At 41.5% G+C, this 22,693-nt stretch overlaps 1 protein-coding gene across 2 annotated transcripts in view; it reads right to left on the bottom strand.

The window, feature by feature from the left end:
- Nnf1a overlaps positions 1–22,693 on the bottom strand; it is a 260,842-nt gene that overhangs the window by 184 nt on the left and 237,965 nt on the right. Inside the window, exon 2 of one of the 2 annotated variants that reach the window (XM_067773510.1) lies at positions 641–703. Coding sequence is in view for 1 of the 2 variants with exons in the window: in XM_067773514.1 (XP_067629615.1) it covers positions 684–703 (20 nt within the window). In the remaining variant the exon portion in view is untranslated. Of the gene's footprint in view, positions 1–640; positions 704–22,693 lie in introns of those variants that run through there. The other variant, XM_067773514.1, reaches the window with a different exon arrangement.

Raw genomic sequence — 22,693 nt, 5'->3', positions numbered from 1 at the left:
TCCCATTCTCCATAAAAAATTGTTGAGGATGGCAAATAACGGGAGAAATCTCCCCGGGGAAAAGATTGAGAATTGGGCTGTATATTTAAGATAATAATCTATCGTTGTTGGACGGCCATAACCGTTTAGACGGTTAAGCGCCAATTAAGTAAGAAGTAAGTGATGGTAGCGTGCTCCGCCTATCACACCGTATGCCCTGGGTTCAACTCCCGGGCAAAGCAACATCAAAATTTTAGAAATAAGGTTTTTCAATTAGAAGAAAATTTTTCTAAGCGGTGTCGCCCCTCGGCAGTGTTTGGCAAGCGCTCCGGGTGTATTTCTGCCTTGAAAAGCTCTCAGTGAAAACTCATCTGCCTTGCAGATGCCGTTCGGAGTCGGCATAAAACATGTAGGTCCCGTCCGGCCAATTTGTAGGGAAAATCAAGAGGAGCACGACGCAAATTGGAAGAGAAGCTCGGCCTTAGATCTCTTCGGAGGTTATCGCGCCTTACATTTATTTTTTTTTTTTAAGTAATTTATCGTTAGGGGAATGAAACTAATATTCTGCATAGCAAAGATTTGTATACACACAAAAAAGCCTAAGCCATTATAGAATAATTGAAGTTAAAAGTAAAATTAATTAAATAAAAACAATACTTACATCTTGCTTAATTTCCTCCACCATTTTTATTAGTACGCTTTGATTATAGCTGAGTGTACGTTGCTAAGTTTAAATAATACAAAAAGTACTTTGCATGAATATTGTAAAATATAAATATCTAGTTAAATACAAAATCATTCTGAATTTTAATGCTATTTTTCCTCCGTCTCCTATTACCCTACTTCTTACATTCTGTTCAATTTGATCCATCTTATAAATAATCTCCATCAAAACTCTCAGCACATCTATAAAAAGAATAATATCTTATACAAAACAATGGGGCGTATTCATAGTCAAACTTAGTTAAGAACTAAAAGTTAGTTACAGCTTTTTGACATAATTTTCTATTGGCTATCTGTCGAAAAAGCTTCAACTAACTTTATGTACCAACTAAATTTCGTCTATGAATATGCCGCAATATGTAATATACATCACAGCTACCTAACTGATAGCTTTCTTGTTGGGGCATTGAAAACGATAGAAGTCAGCTGATCAAGCTAATTTTGTTGCACATATCTACCTTTTGCTAAAATATTCGTGCAAGTTTAAAACATTGTACAGGTCTACAAGTAGGATATGTAGCAGCACGCACATACACAGCCACGCTCACCTGATAAAATGCTTGTTCTTGTTCGTTTTTTTGTGGATGCTATTTGGACTGTTGTACTTCTTAGAACCAAAAAAAGCTTAGTAGCTGCTATCGAAAACTGCTTAAAATTATTTTTTCTTATATTACAAAGAAATATACTTATTTACTTTCAAACGAGCACTTAATTACATCTCCCTTTAATAACCATATATTTTGGACAATATTAATTAACAAATTGTGATACTTTATTACCGGGGACGTTGCTAAAACACGACCAAAACCGTCGGGGGAGGTATTAATAGACGCGTTTTGCCTCGCTTCCAATAATTCGAATACTTTTTCTCTTCGGACTATTGACAACAGGACAAACCGCGTCTATTCATTTTTCTTTCCGCTTTTTTTGGACGGGTTATTGCAGTCGACCTCGTTTCAAACTGTTTTTCGCGGAGAACTTTTGAACGGGTAGAAAAACTTAACTCCCGTGTTTGTATTCTTAATACTGAAATAACTACGCGTCCTCAGATACCCCAATTGAAGACTTTTTTATAATTTTCTGAAGGACCCACATGGGTGCACTTAAAATTTCCTACTAAATTCGTTAAAAGAAATTTACCATCACAGCAACCCATATCTGATATTCCGATCCCTTTTTTGCTTCCCTGTGTCGCTTTCGACGAAGCAACCCCGGTAATTTTGACACTTCGTTCAGTGTCAAAACTCATGTTCCACGCAGGTTCCACTGGGTTCCACGCTAGTTTGACACTGACCGAAGTGTCAAACTGCCGTGTGTTAGAAAGGGAAAGAAATTGTTTCCCTCTCATATATATCATACTTGTAAACCTGTACAATGATGATATACAATGGTGGTAAACCTGTACTATGGTATCTTCTTTTGCTTAATATTAAGTTTTTACTTACATCCCTAATTCTCCTTACTGGTTTCCTTGTGGAGTTTTAATCATTTAAAATTTTAGCGCATTCCGTTCTAGTCGTTCAGTCAGAGTGGTCGTGCGGGTCATCCTCGGCTCAATTATAATTTGTCGGGCTTTTTTAGTTGAGTCGAAAATTTTAATAGGCCTCAAGGTTGGCTTTGTGCTTCCTTTTGACTTTTCGGCGGAGTTGGGAGATGCAGTGCTTCACTGATCTGGTGTCAGATAGTGGTTGTGCACTCCCAACAGGAATCAGTGAAAGTATAAGTGAAAGCATATTGAAAAATTAGAATTGATAACCTGGCGTGGGCCACATAATACCAACTCGATTTACGTATAACTGTCGTAACGGGAAAATGTTTAGCACATGGCAACAGGCCATATACTGGAAATTAAGGAATTATAACGGAATAAATTACGGATTATAATTATGCTGAATAAGCAGCTCGTTTTAAAAGCTATGCAATACTGTGCATATCTATGAACATTAAATTGCAATTTTGATTGCAAAAATTTTAAAATCACTTTCTGTGATCATTAATTAATTAATTGACAAATTGAATATAACCTGGCGTGGTGCCATCGAAATGCCAATCTTAATAGAATTTGAGAACAATTACAATAATTGACATCCATTTGCAAGCTGCTACACGTGGTTCTGGCCTCTTTGAAATTACATCTCAAAAAAAATAAATAAAAATATATAACACTAAATACGAAGACTTTGAATATAACCTGGCGTGGTGCCATCTAAATACCATTTTACAAATTACGGATAGTCAAATACTAATAGCAAGCTGCTACACATGGTTCTGGCCGAATTGGTATTAGTGAAACCAACATCATTGTACAGGTCTACAAGTAGGATATGTAGCAGCACGCACATACACAGCCACGCTCACCTGATAAAATGCCAAGAACAAGCGTTTTTTTTGTGGATGCTATTTGGCACTGTTGTACTTCTTAGAACCAAAAAAAGCTTAGTAGCTGCTATCGAAAACTGCTTAAAATTATTTTTTCTTATATTACAAAGAAATATACTTATTTACTTTCAAACGAGCACTTAATTACATCTCCCTTTAATAACCATATATTTTGGACAATATTAATTAACAAATTGTGATACTTTATTACCGGGGACGTTGCTAAAACACGACCAAAACCGTCGGGGGAGGTATTAATAGACGCGTTTTTGCCTCGCTTCCAATAATTCGAATACTTTTTCTCTTCGGACTATTGACAACAGGACAAAACGCGTCTATTCATTTTTCTTTCCGGTTTTTTGGACGGGTTATTGCAGTCGACCTCGGTTTCAAACTGTTTTTCGCGGAGAACTTTTGAACGGGTAGAAAAACTTAACTCCCGTGTTTGTATTCTTAATACTGAAGGACCCATATGGGTGCACTTAAAATTTCCTACTAAATTCGTTCAAAAAAATTTACCATCACAGCAACCCATATCTGATATTCCGATCCCTTTTTTGCTTCCCTGTGTCGCTTTCGACGAAGCAACCCCGGTAATTTTGACACTTCGTTCAGTGTCAAAACTCATGTTCCACGCAGGTTCCACTGGGTTCCACGCTAGTTTGACACTGACCGAAGTGTCAAACTGCCGTGTGTTAGAAAGGGAAGGAAATTGTTTCCCTCTCATACATATCATACTTGTAAACCTGTACAATGGTTTAAAAGACACTTAGGAATGAAAAAAACTTTACTGGTGATTAACTTGGTGTATAGAGTAATTAAATAACTCTAACCCATATCAAACTGGATGTGAGACAGTTCTCAAGCCCAAAAAACTTTTGTTATAATGCAAAATAAATAAATAGTGCAGTGAATTGATAGCAAGGGCGGTAATTCTTTACTTTAGCTCAGAACTGCTAAAACTCGTCCAAAAATATCAGGAGAGGTGTTAAAAGACGCGCTTTGGACCCAGGATCACGAATCCGAAAGCGGAAATTCAAAAGTTTATTTCGTTTCGGAGATATTTGCAAACAAATTTAAAAATTCTCCTGTGGTTGTTGTTTTGATGATTTTGTGGTACCCACAAGAAAAACTGTGGGTAAAAGTGTTTTGCGCGGATATAGTTGTGGTCTCCAAATCGGTGTTGGACCCACCCAGAGTAGTTTTTTAAAAGCGCGGCCAAAGGCCGCCAATGCAGAAAGGTGTTCTGCGCAAAAATATGGGTAATAGTGCAGTTTACGGTACCCATCGAAATTTGGGCCAAAATTTTCGAGTGAGGTATCAATAGACGCGTATTCACGTCTAGATCACGAATCCGAAAGCGGAAGTTAACTTTTTTTATCCATTCAAAAGATATTAACGAAAAACCGAAAAAAGACCCCGGGTCCCTCCGAAACCGGGGGTGGGATCCATAGTATTTTTGCGCAGAACACATTTCTGCGTTGGCGGCCTTCGGCCGCGCTTATAAAAAATAACTCTGGGCTACGCCATGCCAAGTCCGGGTGTGTGGTATGCACAATTTTTTTTGTGGGTAGAAACACAACAACAACCACATTAAAATCGCCAACTTCAACTGCAAATAACTCCGGACAGAGATAAAATTTTTCTTTTCCGCCTTCGGATTATTGTTCTCGAGATTAATACCTCACTCGAAAATCTTGGCCCAACTTTAGGGTGGGTACCGTAAACTGCACTACTACTAAAATATGGATCCCACCCCCGGTTTCGCAGTGCTTCGGGGCCATTTTTTGGTTTTTTGGAAATATCTTTTGACAGAAATAAAATTTTGAATTTCCGCTTTCGGATTCATGGTCCTGGGATCAAAACGCGGTCGAGTTTTAGCAGTTGTGAGCTAAAGTAAAGAATTACCGCAATGGGGTGCTCTACATAGCAAATTTCTTTGTGATTACTATATCTGGTTCTGCTTTAAGTGGTGCAAAGTGCAGCGACGTTATGTCGGGGAATGTTTCCAGTTATGACTTGTTGCAATGTGGGAATTCTTTTGCTAAACCAGAGAGCCCTTTATTCAATCCTGCGCTATTAAATTTAATTATCATGTTACACCTGGATATTATACCCGTCTTTGTATTAAAGGGTGCATCTATACTTGTAAATGTAACTTCTGGCATGATATTACATGGGGCTTTCATCTTGGCAATCATTTCTTTGCTTGGACAGTGGAAAAATATAGAAATATTGCATCTGGATTATCTGTTTTCTAAAAAATAAGTCTGAAATAGGTCGGTGTGCAATACCATTCCGAGATAGGGCAGCAATCGATGTGCAAATGTATTAGGGCGGGCTGAATAAATATAAAGCTTTTTTCTTTTGGTATAGTGAAAATATGGTTAAGGACATTCAAAGAGATGGCTGTGAACATTTAAGCTTTTAATTTTAATGTTAAGTGGTATATTATCACGATTTTTATTTTCACCTACAAATAACATGGGGATATTTGATTTTTAACTATATGTGGGCAAATGATTTATATATAAACGAAAGGTAATACTCTTGCGGCCACCGTGGTGTGATGGTAGCGTGCTCAGCCTACCAAACCGTATGCCCTGGATTCACACCCCGGGCAAAGCAACATCAAAATTTTAGAAATAAGGTTTTTCAATTAGAAGAAAATTTTTCTAAGCTGGGTCGCCCCTCGGCAGCGTTTGGGAAGCGCTCCGGGGGTATTTCTGCCATGAAAAACTCGGTGAAAACTCATCTGCCTTGCAGATGCCCTTCGGAGTCGGCATAAAACAGGTAGGTCCCGTCCGGTCAATTTGTAGGGAAAATCTAGAGGAGGACGACGCAAATTGGAAGAGAAGCTCGGCCTTATATCTCTTCGGAGGTTATCGCGCCTTACATTTATTTATTTATTTTTAATACTCTAGAACGGGCTTTAAAACAACAAAATTAAAATTTAAAAAATTTACCTCCATTAGGTCCTGCCAGGTAGCAGTCCTTCAGTCTGATCAACTACCATTCCTGCTGAAGAAATGGCAGCACCTTCGGCTTCAGATGTAGCCTCATTAAAACGTCTATTCGTTGCAAACACTTTATTGAAAGCATTCGCTGAAAATTATTGAAAGTTAACTTATGTACAAATCATGTACAAGAGATGTTCTTACCATTATTTGTAGATTCCATAACTGCACTTCTTCTTGTAACTGGACTCTTCAAAAATTTTAGAATCAAAAGCTAAAGGATACGTTTTAATTATATTTTTAAGACTTATTTATTCGAAAGTGTGGAAAGTGTTACTTTATTGAAAGTTTATGAAACAAGGGTTAGGAAAAAGTGGCTTAATTGGAAAACTCATGGAATAGGTGGTGAAGAAGGGGTATAAGCAAAAATTTTCTTTCCTGAGGGATACAGAAGTACTTGTAATCAAGATCTTCTCTCTTTAAATAAACCAAATTTAAGCTTGGATCACTTGCAACAACAATACTTAAACTATCGGAGGAGCTAACAGGTACATCGAAAAAATTTTGCGTTTTCCGAAAAACAGTACATTGCACTATTTCCAATTCTCCTGATCCTATAAGTTCTACTACCTTTATTGGGCCGACTTTTTTGCTATAACAAAAACAGTCTTTATCTTTCTTTAAATCAATATCGAAAGAGCCTAGCTTGGAAGGTTTGTGAATCGATGAACTTACATCCTGCCTTTCTTTCAACCTTAAAAACAGCTGTTGCAATATTTGATTTGGTTTTCTTACTATCTTTTTTAAAAATTGCATAAAATTTTCAAACCTGTAAGCAGAAAAGGAATCTAAAGGACCAAGATCTTTGACACATTCTGGCAAGTGTAATAAACCATGAATGTTGAAAGTAACGCTTTCTTTCCCAAACATTACACTGAACTGCGTGACGAAATGCTCTAATATATCTTGGGCAACATCAGCCTCAGACCTAAACGACCTTTCACTTGAAAGAAGTCGAATGCCGGTATATAGTAGTAGGAAAAGGAAGTACAACTCACTACTAATGCAGTCTTTTAAAACAAAAATGCCTGTGTATAGCAGGAACTGTCTGAATTCCGTTGCTTTCCACCGACTAACTTCATCTAAACTTCTCGCAGTACGACAGAATTCAGAAGGAAAGTAATTAGAAATAAATTTAATATTTTCATTTATCTTTCGGATATTTGCATCGCTATTCAAATTTTTTAAAAACCTTTTTACGACACCTAAATCTACCAAATGCATACAGTCTAGTGGAAACTGAGAAACCATTTTAAAGCCGGCATCTTCTAAAACGGTTTTCTGTTGCCTGAATTGAGGACTGTGGTGAGACACATGATCTCTTTTCTCAAAACTTATATCCGTCCTGGGTATACCAGACGTTGTGGGTAAATATACTTTCCCATCCCAGTCACCCCCTATATGACACCTGGGGCATCCATGTTTGGCACTAAATGACATAACACCACTAACAAACGCCCTAGCTGGGGAGTCGCAAATGAACACACGCACATCAAATCTTAACAACACTTTATTGGGACCGACAGCAATACCGTTTTCTCGCAGGGATTTTGCCTCTGAAGCGAACTTAGCCATAAAATCATTAATATTTTCAGGCTTTTTAAAACCTGAGAAGCTAGCTATAACAAAAGGATCAACACTAGGAAAATGTACTAGTGCTCCAAGAATAGGCCATAAAACTCGACTTGAACTGTTAAAAAGTTTGAGACCATCTACTCCCACATCAATTAAAACCTCTTCTTGTGCCTCCAAAAATGAAAATTGTTTAGAAACTAGTTGGTCTTGTATACCAAAGTACAAAAATTCACCATTTGGCATAGATTCTACACTGACTTTTTCTCGAAAGGTATCTAAAAGAGTTTTGCCACACAACGGCACATCCTTTATCCCACCCTTTTGGAGTGCCTGAAGAAGTCCGTCTATAATATTATGAGGAACTTTAAAATCTATGGCCCAACTTCTTAGCAAGTCGTTCAGATCCGTACCTGCACCCTCTTCTACATAATAACTTTGGGCACCTAAACACTCTTCTACGATTTCATCACTATCACTTCGAACACTATCAACTGGCAAATACTGACTTTGCAAAATCTCACTACTCAAAGAATTAGCCTCACTTTCCAAAGGATTAGCAACACTTTCCAAAGAATTGCACTTTATCTTGAGAGGACTTCTCAAGTTCTTTAAACATTTTAACGTTATCGTCAAAGAGCTTATTCTCTTTCGATAAGCAATTAGCAAAATGCCTTCTTTTCATATTTTTTTTATTATATTAACCTTTATTTTATTTATTAATTAATTAATTTAAAAATCCCATCGCGCTCTGAAATTTTTAAGTCTTTTGCGTTTTAGAAAATAATAGCTTTGTTCTGATATTCTCCAAATATCGTTCTCGTGTTCCCAAAACTGACCGAAAATAATGCAAGGGAACACAAATTGAGTTATTTATGGACAGGTACGCACAGTTTCGGGCAAACATGAAAAAAAATTAACAACACCAAGTTTGTATGTATTAGTAATCGCAACACTTTTGTGTGAATGTGTTGGTGAACATATCAGCGTTTTGCTCACGCGTCTTGTAGGGGTGTCTTTATTATCAAGGTTATTTTAAGAAGAAGGAAGTATAAAAACAATATGAAATATAGTTGTCAAAAATGTTAGAGTTGCCATGAGTAAACAAAGTAATAGCAAAATGTAATAGTGATGGCGCTGCCATATTACGATTATTTCAACAGAAATTAAGGGAGAAATGGCTGAAAATCTTTCTATCTGAACGATCGGTTGTATGGGATATACATTATATATAGCTCCGATCGAAATGATATTTTCATGAAATCTTCTATGATATATTAGAATAAATATCACCAAGTTTAACGTTTATTAATTGGAAATTAAGGGAGAAATCGCCAAAAATCTTTCTATCAGAACGATCGGTTGTATGGGATATATACTATATATAGCTCCGATCAAAGTGATTTTTTCAGAAAATCTTCTATGATATATTAAAATATATATCACCGAGTTTCACGTTTATACTTTCTAATTAAGGGAGAAATGGCCAAAAATATTTCTATCTGAACGATCGGTTGTATGGGATATAACTATATATAGCTCCGATCAAAGTGATTTTTTCAGGATATCTTCTATGGTATATTAGAATATATATCACCGAGTTTCACGTTTATAATTTCTAAATTGCGGCAGGAATGACCAAAATCGTCTTATCTGATCGATCGGTTGTATGGGAGATGTATGTTATAGTGGTCCGATCCTGCCGGATCCGACAAATGTTTAATATAATACAAAAATACATCCTTGTGCCAAATTTCATTGACATATCTCAAAATTTGAGGGACTAGTTTGCGTTCAAACAGACAGACGGACGGACAGGCGGAGATGGCTATATCAACTCAGTTCGTGGCCCTGATCAATTCGGTATACTTTAAATGAGTCTATCTTCTATATTTCTCAACGTTACAAACATCGGGCCAAAGTTAATATACCATTTCATGTTCATGAAAGGTATAAAAACAATTGTATAGAGCAATATGAGCATGTCTCACTAATTAAATACAGATAATATTTCATAATTACTTATGTTTAGTTAGGTTAAAGTGATCGCCTCCGCTGCCCAAGCGGAGACTCACGTAGGCCATTGTGGTGCGTTGTGGTACCACGAAGGAGCCTTAGTTTCCCTTCTGTAGAATGAGGCTCATACGCCCATTAAGCTGAACCAGTGCGTTTGCCTAATGATGCGCAGAATTTCGATAAAATTTTGCGGATTCTAGCTTCGCAATGCACCCAAAGAAGTGTCTGTGGAGACATCGGTACCTGGTCTTCGACAGGGCGCTACGCCTTCTGTCTGTTCCTCGTCCCTGCAGCTGCGGTAGAAGTCATTTGTTTGCAGGCCCATATGAGCCCCATGGACGCCCATAAGTCAGTGACCTGTTAGAATACCCGCCAACGGGCTGATAGAGAGGCGATTCAGAAATATGACCGATTGCGATCTCTTTTCCTCCAGGTTTTGCCAGATTTGCCTGGACACCCGTTGGTTCCATGACCCATCTCGCTTTAGCTTGTTCCGTGAACTGAGATTGCAGCCAGTGTTTGCAGCTATTCAGAGGATTCACCCAACCAGCAGAGGTGATTGTTTGCAAGCTGGTGCCGTTCCTTGCTATCTCATCAGCCCCGCAATTTCCCGAGATGTAACTGAGGCCTCGGACCCATATTATGTTCAGGATGCACTTTTCAGCTTGCTTATTTAGAGCTTCCCTGTACTTTAGCGCTACTAGTGACGCTGTATCACTACATTGCAGGGATTTTATGGCAGCTTTGCTGTTGGAAAAAATGGAAACAGAGTTAGACCCCGGCAGGTTAATTATATATAGAGCGGCTTCCCAGATAGCTATAAGCTCTGCTTGAAAAAACACTGCAGTGGTCTTATTTATATATATAGACTTTTACCCAGTCTATGCCCTCACTAGGCTAGGCACCTTGTCGTTGGTGTGAGGGCTTAGCCGAATTCCATAGCGGCCGACTATGAGGCGGAGCTGTTTAGGACTGACATCTACGCCGTTTCGCCTCATAGGAGGGCGGCGGGATGTCGGTGACCAAGAACTGCCAACCCCCTAATCCAGGGTGTTATGCGGACCGTGCCTATTGGACGATTTGCAGCTGGGGATAAATTCGGCTGTATTCGAACGGAGCCTTCCCGATACCGGGCCACCTTGGGAAGTATTGATGGCCTTACCACAGTAAGGGGCGCTGCTGTGGCGAACGGTTCTTTCCAGTCACTGACTGTGGCACTGGTTGATCGTAGCAGTCCTTTTGGACAGATGACTACTGAAAGGTGGAGATCTGTAGAAAGGGAGCGTATTAGCTGAATGCTTAAGATTGTGCGGGAACAACCAAGTAAGCCACTTCCAACCTTTGATTCGGGGGGATGGTATAATGGTGTGAAGATGATAGCGTGCGAAAACATCGCGAGCTTGCGGTGGCTGGAGGAAGTGGTTCCAAACCTCCAAAGGCAAGGGGCGTACGCGCGGTTTGAGGTGATAGATAAAGCGCAAATCCCCACGGTACCAAAAGTTACCGTATGGATACCCTGCGTGATGAAGTCGTAGGATACACTGCGACTTCTGCAGAATCAGAATCCGAACATACCGACACAGGATTGGAAGGTACTTAGTGTATCTAGGCCTACGGAGGAAGGTCAGTTCTACATCTTCCAAATAAACAAGCAGGTGGAGGATATATTGTACACGCAGTTTGGAAAAATGTCCTTTGGTACAGGCAAAATTTATATGCGACTTAGGAAAAGAAGTCCCGCGGATAAAAATTCTTACACGCTGGAAGTGGGCGAAGTCGAAAAGGACCTCAAAAGCTTAAGGGAAAAAAGACAGGTGGACGTCACCACGAAGGTGCTAGAAGAGGACTAACAGCCAGATGATGCTGTGAGTCGCACAGAGGAACACCCGGCAAAACAGTTACAAGAGGCTGAAGGGGGCTTCGAACACTCTAAACCGAAATGGCAAGGGGAGGACGACGACGTCACGACGAAGGTGCTGGAGGGGGACAAACAGCCCAATGGTGCTGCGAGACCTACAGATAAACCTCCAACACAGTAAAGTGGCGTCGAGCGAACTCCTCCTAACCCTTGAGGAGGGTTCGTTTTACGTGGCGCTGATCCAGGAGCCATGGCTCTCATCGGGGGAAAGGTTTCTGGACTAAGCGCGCGCGGATTTGGCGTTTACTATGCGCAAACGGAAGGACGGGTGCGACCTGCTGTAATAGTAAGGAAACAGCTGCATTCATATATGCTGCCTAATTACACTACTGAGGACCTCGTAATCGTGGCTGTTGAGCAAAGGAATAAGCAGGCATTTATCCTGACATCCTGCTACATGGGCCATGCTGCGGAGGTTCCACCGATGGAGTCCAAGAGGCTAGTACAGGACGAAGGGCGCAAAGGGCGATTGGTCATAGGGGCGGATGCAAATGCGCACCACAATTCGTGGGGAGGAGCAGATAAGAACGAGAGAGGCGAATCTCTATTTTGTTACATCCAGCAAACAAATTTGCAGATAGCCAACAGGCGAAATGTCCCTACTTACATTGGTCCAACATTCAGCAATGTTTTGGATATTACACTGAGCTCCGATCGTGATATATCAAGGTATGATTGGATAGTTCTTAATAGACCATCTTTCTCCCACCAAGCGTATATCAGCTTCAGCATTCCCCTAAACAGGGTAGAGAAGGGGGGAACCTTCAGAAATCCTAGGTCAACGAACTGGATTAAATTCCAGAAACAGGTAGAAACAAAACTGGGACAACCCAAAGAGGTTGCCAATGTGGAGGAACTAGAGGAGTCTAATGAATTCCTAACAAGGACGCTTATGACTGCGTATAACTTCCCAAGGCAGGCGGTTCTATGTACCGGAGCGACTCTAGATTTTTCCCGACCAAGGACTGTCATTTCAGTGTAACCCCATTTAATTTGTTTCGTCCCTCTCATAAATTGTCATCCTCCCAGCAGCTCCTTGCATCAATTTCTATGAGCACAAACTGCAGCAAACCCCTAAACAAACACGATATTACAATCCAAGCCGGTTAAACATCTTAAAAAAATTTTAAATTTTGTTAAAACAGTCTGCAATACATTATCTTGCTTTGCTAAAAAATTCTTTCGGTGCTTGTTAGTAAAATATTCAAAGATTTACGAAATCATCATACTTAAACTGGACTATGACTTAATGCACAGTAAAAGGAAACGGGATTAAGCAAGATCTCTTTTATCAGCCTCTTATTTGTTCGAGACGTTGTAAAAGTTTGATTCGTTTGTTAAGTATTTATGTCATCAAAATGAAAAATCTGACAAAAGAATTGAAATTCTCCACCGTCTTAAATAAGGGTTCAAGCCCCGAACAAATCAAGATCAGAAATTTAGAGACAAGTTTTTTCAATAAGAAAAAAGTTTTTCTAAAGGCTTGGTTTCCTCGAAAGCGCTGTCGCTATATAACGGCCGTTACATAGCGGTAGAGTAAGTTGTCAAAATTGTTGCAATATGAAAGCAATTATGTCGAAACTAAGAAGACCGGAAGTCACTGTAACGTAATCAGACCTGTTAAATAATGATTACTAATGGTAATGATTAGCCGTTCCATTGATTATTTTCTTGAAACGCCATTTAATGATTACTTGCCATTATTTTCTATTTTTAATGATTACTTTTCAATTGATTAAAAAAATAATCAAAAAAAATCATGATTTTTTCCAATTATTGAAAAGAATCAAAAAAATCAGAAATAACCAAAAAAATCAAAAATCAGAAAAAAAGTAATGATTATTTTTAATTATTTTTTATATTCAAAAAACAATTTTAAGTCGAATTTTAACAAAAAATTTAATATCTTATATATCGGTTGAAGCCACGCCCAGTTCTTATACACAGTCGACCGTCTGTCCTTCCGCTCGGTCGTTAACACGATAATTGAGCAAAAATTGATATATCTTTACTAAACTAAGTTCACGTACTTATCTGAACTCACTTTGTATTGGTATAAAAAATAGCCGAAATCCGACTATAACCACGCCCACTTTTCCGATATCGAAAATTACGAAAAATTAAAAAAATGCCATAATTCTATACCAAATTGGTTTATTGACGAAAAAAATATAACTTTAGAAAAAAACTTTGTAAAATGGGTGTGGCTCCTACCATATTAAGGAGAAGAAAATGAAAAAGTTCTGCAAGGCGAAATCAAAAGCCCTTGGAATCTTGACAGCAATCTGCCAACCCCCTAATCCAGGGTGTTATGCGGACCGTGCCTATTGGACGATTTGCAGCCAGGGGATAAATTCGGCTGTGTTCGAACGGAGCCTTCCCGATACCGGGCCACCTCGGGAAGTATTAATGGCCTTACCACAGTAAGGGGCGCTGCTGTGGCGGACGGTTCTTTCCCCGTATATAATACTGAACCGCTGAGCCCGCCTTGTCCGGCATGCGGTCGTATGACCAAAATGAACGACTCATTACCTGATTGTAATAAGGACGATGTAAAGAGGAGGACTGAGTCGCAAGCCAAGGACGACAAATACGAATTAAGCGATGCGTCGGACTCGGGGAGCGAGAGTTGTGCTGATTCAATGAACTCAGTGTTGGAGAAGCACACAAATAAAAACGGAGTAGAAGAGTGGAGAAGGGTACGGAGCAGAGGAAGTAAAAGAGCTATCTCGCAGTACCGTGCAGCATTAAGAATTGAACAACGCTTGGGAGCAGTGGTCGACCCAACAGAAGTGGAGATCGAGCGCTTGGAATGGGCCCATGAAGCGGTAAAAGTAGGTCGAAGGCAGTTCAAAAGGTTTGCTGCGAGAAATCCTCGGTTCTGCAACCGGTACGAGGAGGAAGAAGCGTCGAATGGCAGAATGAAAAGACAACGTTCGGCGAAAGGCGACAAGCCTGCTTTCAAGAGGCAGAAAGGACCCAGTCCTAGAGCCGCGAGGAAGGGCAGTCGCATAGACAAGACAAGTAGGCCGAAAGCTGTAAGACAGATGTGCTCCAATAGCGAGGTAGCAACTACCTCGAAATCTGCGAGTCAGAGGGAAGTTCCAACTATGGAAGTAGGAGATAAGCCAAAGGGAGATAACGCTAAGACTCCGGCTTTCTCGGAGGCGCTAAAGGGAGTTAACGCTAAGAATCCGGCTTTCTCGGAGGTGTCAAAAGGAGAAAACACTAATACTATGTACAAACACACACCAAATTGGCAATTTAAACCAATTGGTCAATTTATTACGAAATTTATAATATAATAAATTGTAATAATAAATTGCCAATTTAAAAAGAATTGCGTAATAAATTGTTTCAAACTGCAAATGCAATCTTGTAAAGTGTGTTGATTAAGTAGATTTAAACGTCAGTTACGGATGGCTCAACTACATGGTTGACTCATCTCATCAGCTGATTTTATTTCTTTCATTTCACTGGAGCAGGGATTGTCAAAAGAAGATGGAAAACTCAAAATGAAACCGAAGCATTGAACACATTTTCTTACAACACACAAAAATTTCAAAGTTTTATGTTTTCATTCCATTCCATTCGCCTAATACCAACACGCACATTTTGACAGTCTGAACAAAGGTATGTTGTTGCTGCAGAGATGAGCCAACCAGCTATGAAATTACTATTGTAACGAATTTACTTGCAATCCTCTTATTTGCAATCCTCTGCTAAGTTCGAATCACTAAACTGTTGAATAAATAACTCCAATATGTAATAATGCAAAATGGCCTTTATTAAAGTACTTCACAATAACACTCAAACTGTGCAACGAACAGCTTAATAACCAAACTGATAGCTTAAATGAAACTGACTTTCAAAATAATACTGCTATTGCTCGCTAGATATCGTCTTAGTCGTAACTGCTTGACAACTCAAATCAAACTGAATTCCAGCGCCTCTACATCTGCGGCCTTTTATACTCTCTGGGTTCCTCGTTCGCATCTTCTAGAATCTACTAGCATTGACCATGAGCTCTCAAACTTCTCAGCTATAACTAAAATTGCACGATTTTATAGCTTCTCTCATACCCCATGCTTGTATGTGTGAGCGACACTTCCACAATTATAATTGCCTACATTTAGGAGCATCTCAAATAAGATGTCCGCATATGGTTGTGCCTTGCTTCTCAGCTGGGTGTACCTACATATGTGTGGACATATTGATTGAATTATTGATGTGAATGTTTGTAGTTTACAGTCTCTCGCGCACACATAGGCGTATAAGTAAATGCATCTATGTGTGACATTTCTCGGCTGCCTTATATATGTGTATACATGATGATTGAATTATTGATGTGCATTCACGTCACTGCTTAGCATCGGCTTAGAGCTGGCAGCACTCCTTAGTTTTGTAACACTATTGTGTAAGCTAAATTGAGTTGCATGAACAACACTAATTTTAAATCGAAATTGCCTCAATTTATTTTTCTGGTTGAACATAGTATAAGACTCCTGCTTTTCCCGAGAAGATGTGTGATGTGGCAAAGCAGTCACTGACTGTGGCGCTGGTTGATCGTAGCAGTCCTTTCGGACAAATGACTACTGAGAGGTGGAGATCTGTGGAAAGGGGGCTTATTAGCTTAATGCTTAAGATGATGCGGGAACAACCAAGTAAGCCGCTTCCAACCTTTTATTCGGGGGGATGGTATAATGGTGTGAAGATTATAGCGTGCGACAACATCGCGAGCTTGCGGTGGCTGGAGAAAGTGGTTCCAAACCTCCAAAGGCAAGGCACGAACGCGCAGTTTGAGGTGGTGGATAAAGCGGAAATCCCCACGGTACCAAAAGTTAAGGTATGGATACCATGCGCGATGAAGTCGGAGGATACACTGCGACTTCTGCAGAATCAGAATCCGAAAATACCAACACAGGATTGGAAGGTACTTACTGCATCTCAGCCTACCGAGGATAGTCAGTTCTACATCTTCCAAATAAACAAGCAGGCGGAGGATATTTTGTACACGCAGCTTGGCAAAATGTTCTTTGGCACTGGCAAAATTTAGATGCGACTCAGGAAAAGAAGTCCCGAGGATAAAAACCCTAACACGCTAGAGGTGGGCGAAGTCGAAAAGGACCCCAAAAGCCTAAGGGAAAAAAGACAGGTGGAGGTCCCCGACGTCACCACGAAGGTGTCAGAAGAGGACCAACCGCCAAATAGTGCTGTGATTCGCACAGAGGGACACCCGGTACAACAGTCACGAGAGGCTGAAGGGGGCCTCGAATACTCTAAACCAAAAGGGCAAGGGGAGGACGACGTCAAGACGAAGGAGGGGGACAAACAGCCCAATGGTGCTGCGAGTTCTACAGATAAACTCCAACACAGTAAAGTGGCGTCGAGCGAACTCCTCCTAACCCTTGAGGAGGGTTCGTTTGACGTGACGCTAATCCAGGAGCCGTGGGTCTCATCGGGAGGAAAGGTTTCTGAACTTAACGCGCGCGGGTTTGGCGTTTACTACGCATAAACGGAAGAACCGGTGCGAGCTGTAGTAATGGTAAGGAAACAGCTGCATTCATATATGCTGCCTATTAACACCATTGAGTATCTCGTAGGGGTGGCAGTTGAGCAAAAGAATAAGCAGGCATTTTTCTTGGCGTCCTGCTACATGGCCCCTGCTGCGGAGGTTCCACCGATGGAGTGCAAAAGGCTAGTACAGGAGGAAAGGCGCAAAGGGCGGTTGGTCATAGGCGCAGATGCAAATGCGCACCACAATGCGTGGGGAGGACACAGATACGAACGAGAGAGGCGAATCTCTATTTTGTTACATCCTGCAAACCAATTTGCAGATAGCCAACAGGGGAAATGCCCCTACATACATTGGTCCAACATCCAGCAATGTTCTGGATATTACATTGAGCTCCGAGCGTGATATATCAAGGTATGATTGGATGGTTCTTGATAGACCATCCTTCTCCGACCAAGCGTATATCAGCTTCAGCATCCCCCTAAAGAGGGTAGAGAAGGGATGAACCCTTAGAAACACCAGGTCAACGAACTTTACTAAATTCTAGAAACATGTAGAAATAAAACTGGGACAACCCAAAGAGTTTGCTAATGTAGAGGAACTAAAGGAGTCGAATGAATTCCTAACAAGGACGCTTATAGCTGCGTATAACAAAGCTTGCCTACTAGGAAGATTCAGAGGAAAAGCATGGTGGAGCAATGAGCTGAGTCTTCTAAGAAGACAGGTAAAACAAATGTTTAAGCTCGCAAAGACCGCGGAAAGCGAAGCGTGTCGGGACGAGTACAGGGATCTACTGAGGATCTACAAGCGTGAAATTACCAGGGCGTAGAGAAACTCATGGAGAAGTTTCTGTACGGACATAGAGTGCTCCAGCGAAACAGCACGGTTGAAAAAAGTCCTAGCAAAGGGAAACATAGCCCAGGGACTAATAAAGAAAGAGAACGGGGAATGGTAACCTAATAATGAGGAATCCCTTGAGGTGCTTCTCGATACACATTTGCCATCGGGAGACGGTTTAGAAGAGCCAGCAGACATCACTCACACTTCGATCACGGAGCTAGTAGTGCCGGGCCTGGTGGCCGATACCAAGATCGAGTGGGCAGTGAAGACGTTTTCTAAGTTTAAATCGCCGGGCCCAGATGGTATATTCCCTGCCATGCTACAAGTCTCAAGTAGGGCGGTCGTGGAATGGCTTAAAATAATATTCGATGGGTGCATAAGACTGAATCATGTACCGCACTCTTGGAGAACTGCTCATGTAGCTTTTCTACCAAAGGCGGGGAAGATCGGTCACATGTATCCCAAAGACTATAGACCCATTAGCTTAACATAATTTCTGCTCAAAACCTTTGAGAGGCTGATAGATGTGTACATAAAGTCTAACGTGGATGAAAAGTTGCTCTCCACAACACAGCATGCGTACACCAAAGGCAAGTCGGTAGACACCGCATTGCATAGGCTGGTAATAGGCATAGAGAAATCCCTGAAATATAAGGAGTATGCTCTAGGAGTCTTCTTGGACATTGCCGGGGCTTTCAATAATGTTGCAAAATGGGCGATTATGGATGGTCTTAATTACATTAAAGTACATCCTGCCTTAATCAGATGGATCGGCTGCATGTTAAATTGCAGAAAGATTACATCACAATGGGGATTGTACGAGGCCACGAAATCAGTGGACAGGGGCACGCCGCAGGGAGGGGTGCTATGCCTCTGCTGTGGACGCTGGTCATCAACCAACTGCTCAGGCAATTCGATGAGGGACCCGTAAAACTTACGGCTTACGCAGATGACGTTACAATTGTCATAAGTGGACGTTGCCTTCCAACGACTAGTTCTTTAATGGATCGGGCCCTTCGGGATATTCATACCTGGGCATCTAATGTCGGGTTGAAAGTCAATGCGGAGAAGACGGATATGGCTTTGTTTAAAAAGAGGTACAAGGTCACAAATTGGACCAGGCCAGAGTTAGGAGGGGTGACCTTACGGGAGAAACCGTGCACAAAATATCTAGGAATTATCCTAGACAGTAAGCTGTCATGGAAGCTCAACGTGGAGGGGAGGGTCAAGAAGGCCTCAACGGCACTCTATGCATGTAAAAAATGCTGGGGTGTACGTGGGGCCTATCGCCCTCTCCTTCTCATTGGGTTTTTAAAGCGATTGTAAGCCCTATTATATACTATGGAGTTCTTGTTTGGTGGAAAGCCACACATAAAACAACATACCTCAAAAAATTAGAGGGGGTATGCAGACTGTCGATGCTTAGCATTACGGGAGCCCTGAAAACAACCCCGACGGCTGCACTGTATGCCATTCTGCACATTCCACCTGTAGACCTGGTAGCAAAGAACAAAACATTAACGACCGCAACCAGGCTCGGTGCTTCGGGCAGCTTGAGCGCCGACCATATGGCCATAGTAGTATAGCGTCATCAATCACAAGACGAACAGACTACCTGATTCCCTATCTGCGCTTCGAGGGAGATCTTAAGGCCAAAATAGAGGTGGACGGTTGGCGCAAGGGTGCGCAAATGGCGGACGAGGCGATACATGTGTACACCGATGGTTCCAAAGTAGTGGAAGGAGTATGGTCTGCGGTATACTGCGCTGATCCGGAAATAAGCAGATCCTACAGACTGCCGGATTACTGTAGCGTTTTCCAAGCGGAAATATTAGCCGTAACCTAAGCAGTAGAAACCCTGGAAGAGAATAGCTTAAGAAGCAACCGTGTTAACTTTTATATTGACAGTCAAGCAGCAATTAAGGCAATAATCTCGCATAGCACAGCATCTAAATGCGTGTTAGACTGTAAGCAGTCTCTGGAGAGAATCGGGACAGGGAGAAGCATACATCTATATTGGGTCCCAGGGTATATGGGAATAGATGTGAATGAAAAAGCGGGCGAACTAGCTAAAAAGGGCGCATCCCTTGAAGCTTGCTCCGTAGACGTCCCAATTAGATTGGGCGAGATTAAGCGAAGGCGAGAGGTGCACATGATCGACCAAGCGGGAAAGGCGTGGGTTCAAGCGCGGGGCTGTAAAGTGTCGAAAATTATGTGTAGGTCTTACAACCTTAGACTAACACAGTTGCTTCTATAATTAAAAAGAGAGGACTGTAGACTCATGATGGGTATTCTGACTGGACACTGCCTTCTGGCGTTACATGCCTTTAAATTAGGCTTGGTCAGTGATAACAGATGTAGGAAGTGTGGGTTGGAGGAGGAAACGGTCGAGCACGTTCTGTGCTCGTGCCCTGCACTTGCCAGGCTAAGACTCCAGTCTATGATGCGAGAAAGAAAAAGCAGCACAAGACTGACTAACTGCAGCTTGATTATTTCGAAATAGAGATCCAGAAAGTCTTTTAAAAGGTGGAAAGAAATGGAATGGCATTGAGAAGAAAGAAAAGGAAAGGCAAAGAAAGGAAAGGGCAGGAATAGAAAGGAAAGAAAAGTTAAGTGAAGTAACGTAAAGTGAAGTAAAATAGAGTCAACGAAAGTAAGGTGAAGTGAATTAACGTAACATAAAGTAAAGTGAAGAAAAGCTAAGTAAAGTAAAGAACGTGACGTAACGAAAAGAAAAGTACAGTTAAATAAAATAAAGGGTAGAAGAATGGTGCCATAACGAACCGAACGGAACCGAAATCGAACGGCGTGTCACTTTGTGAAGAGTTATCGGTATGTTAGCGGCGGGATATGGGATCTTTGAGAATATTCCACTGCCAAATCTGTTGTTCAGCTTAGAGCCGTCCGTGAAAATTGAGATTTCGTAACTTGCCGTTTCCATGCAATTTACCCACTCGCTCCTCTCAGTGATCTTTGTGGAAAATTTGTTGTCCCAACAAGGGGACAGTATTGTGTGGTCTAACTTTAAGAATATATCGGGCACTTGCTTCAGGATCTGGACATGCCCAAACCGGGAGTCCCTCCAAGATTCGATTGCGTTGAGCCTAGTCGTGTTACAGCTGGCAGAATATTTCCAATAAAGGTCAGTGGGAAGAAGAAATAGTATGGTTTCCAGAGCTTTGTTGGGAGTGGGCGGGAGGGCACCGCAAGTAAGCATATCCGCCATCCGCTGAACCTTTGTTGCTTTGTTCTTGTTGACTTCGTTATCGAGAGCCGTCCACCACACGGTGACTGCGTAGAAGAGTATGGGTCGCACCACTGCCATTTAGATCCAATGTACAATGTGAGGCTGAAGACCCCACCTTTTTTCAAATGTCGATCTACAGACGTAGAGCGCCAGTGTGGCTTTTCTGGATCGGTCTTACACATTTCGCCCCCAGTCTAGCTTCTTGTCTAGAATAACGCTAAGATATTTCACCTCAGTGGAGAGTTTGATTGCCCTCCCATTCTGCGGATAAAGAGCGCCATCTCAGTTTTTCACTGCTGATGCTGAATCCGGACTCCATATACCAGATTTTTATTAGACTTAGTGCATTTTGCAAGAGTTCGCTAAGCACCGGAAGATGTTTGCCAGTAGCCGTCAGGGCCATCTCATCAGCATATGCAATGACCTGGCAGCCGGTAGACTGTAGCCTAGATAACAGAGTGTTCACCTTTAAGTTTTATAGCAGAGGAGAATGAACAGCCCCTTGGGGGTGCCTCTACTGGTATACCTTGTTAGTGAAGAGTTGCCCATTTCGGAAATAATAGTTCTCCTTTTTAGACGGTGTTCAACGAATTCCACAAGAGGCTCTTCCCCTCCCAGCGAACACAGGGAGTTTGTAACCGCTGTTGGAAGAACGTTGTTAAAGGCCCCTTCTATGTCGAGAAAAATGCCGAGCATGAATTTCTTGAGAGCAAGTTCCTTCTCTATCCTTCAGGTATAACGTGTAGAGCTGTCTCTACGGACTGGCCATTAGAATAAGCATGCTAGCTGTTGGAGATTAGTGCTGGATACGCCGATTGCCGATTCAGCTATCCAGCAGTCTCTCTAGAATTTTTAGGGGGAAGGTCAGACTTATTGGTCTGAAATCCTTAGGGTTGTTGCAGAACGTCCTTCCTCCCTTGGGTATGAAGACTACCTTAGCCTTGGTCCATTCCGTGGGGATATAGGCCAAGTTGAGGCAAGCTTTGTAGAGCTAGTAGCGGAATTATAAGATCGCTCACTGCTTGCAGTTCAGCGGGGAATATTCCATCCCATCCTGGAGATTTATAGGGTTTAAAGGGTTTTAGGGTCGAGACGGCCTTGGGTTAGATTGCGGGTGCGAGAGATTTGGTTGAGAGGTGCAGCCTGGAAAGTGAGCACTGACGAAGGTCTCTAGAATTTCGGCACTAGATGTTGCCCAGTCTCCGTTGGCTGTACCAATATACCTGGGAGGTGTGTTGTTTTTAGAGAGGAATTTCGTAAGCGGTTGGCCTCAGAGACTTCTTCAATGTTATTTGTGAAGTTCTTCCAGGATTCCCTTTTGGCTCTCTGGATTAACTTCATAAAATATTTTAAGGCGTCCATGTAGGGGGACCAGATCCCTCTCTGTTTTGCCTGGTTGAAGAGTTTTCTGCTGTTTTTCCGCTGCACGGAGATTTCGGGGTCCACCAATAGTGTTTCTTTTTACCCCTTATCTTAATCTCCGGTCA

This window comes from Eurosta solidaginis, chromosome 3 (assembly GCF_040869045.1).
Source record: "Eurosta solidaginis isolate ZX-2024a chromosome 3, ASM4086904v1, whole genome shotgun sequence".
NCBI lineage: Eukaryota > Metazoa > Arthropoda > Insecta > Diptera > Tephritidae > Eurosta > Eurosta solidaginis.
This window is presented reverse-complemented; position numbering and strand designations above follow the sequence as displayed.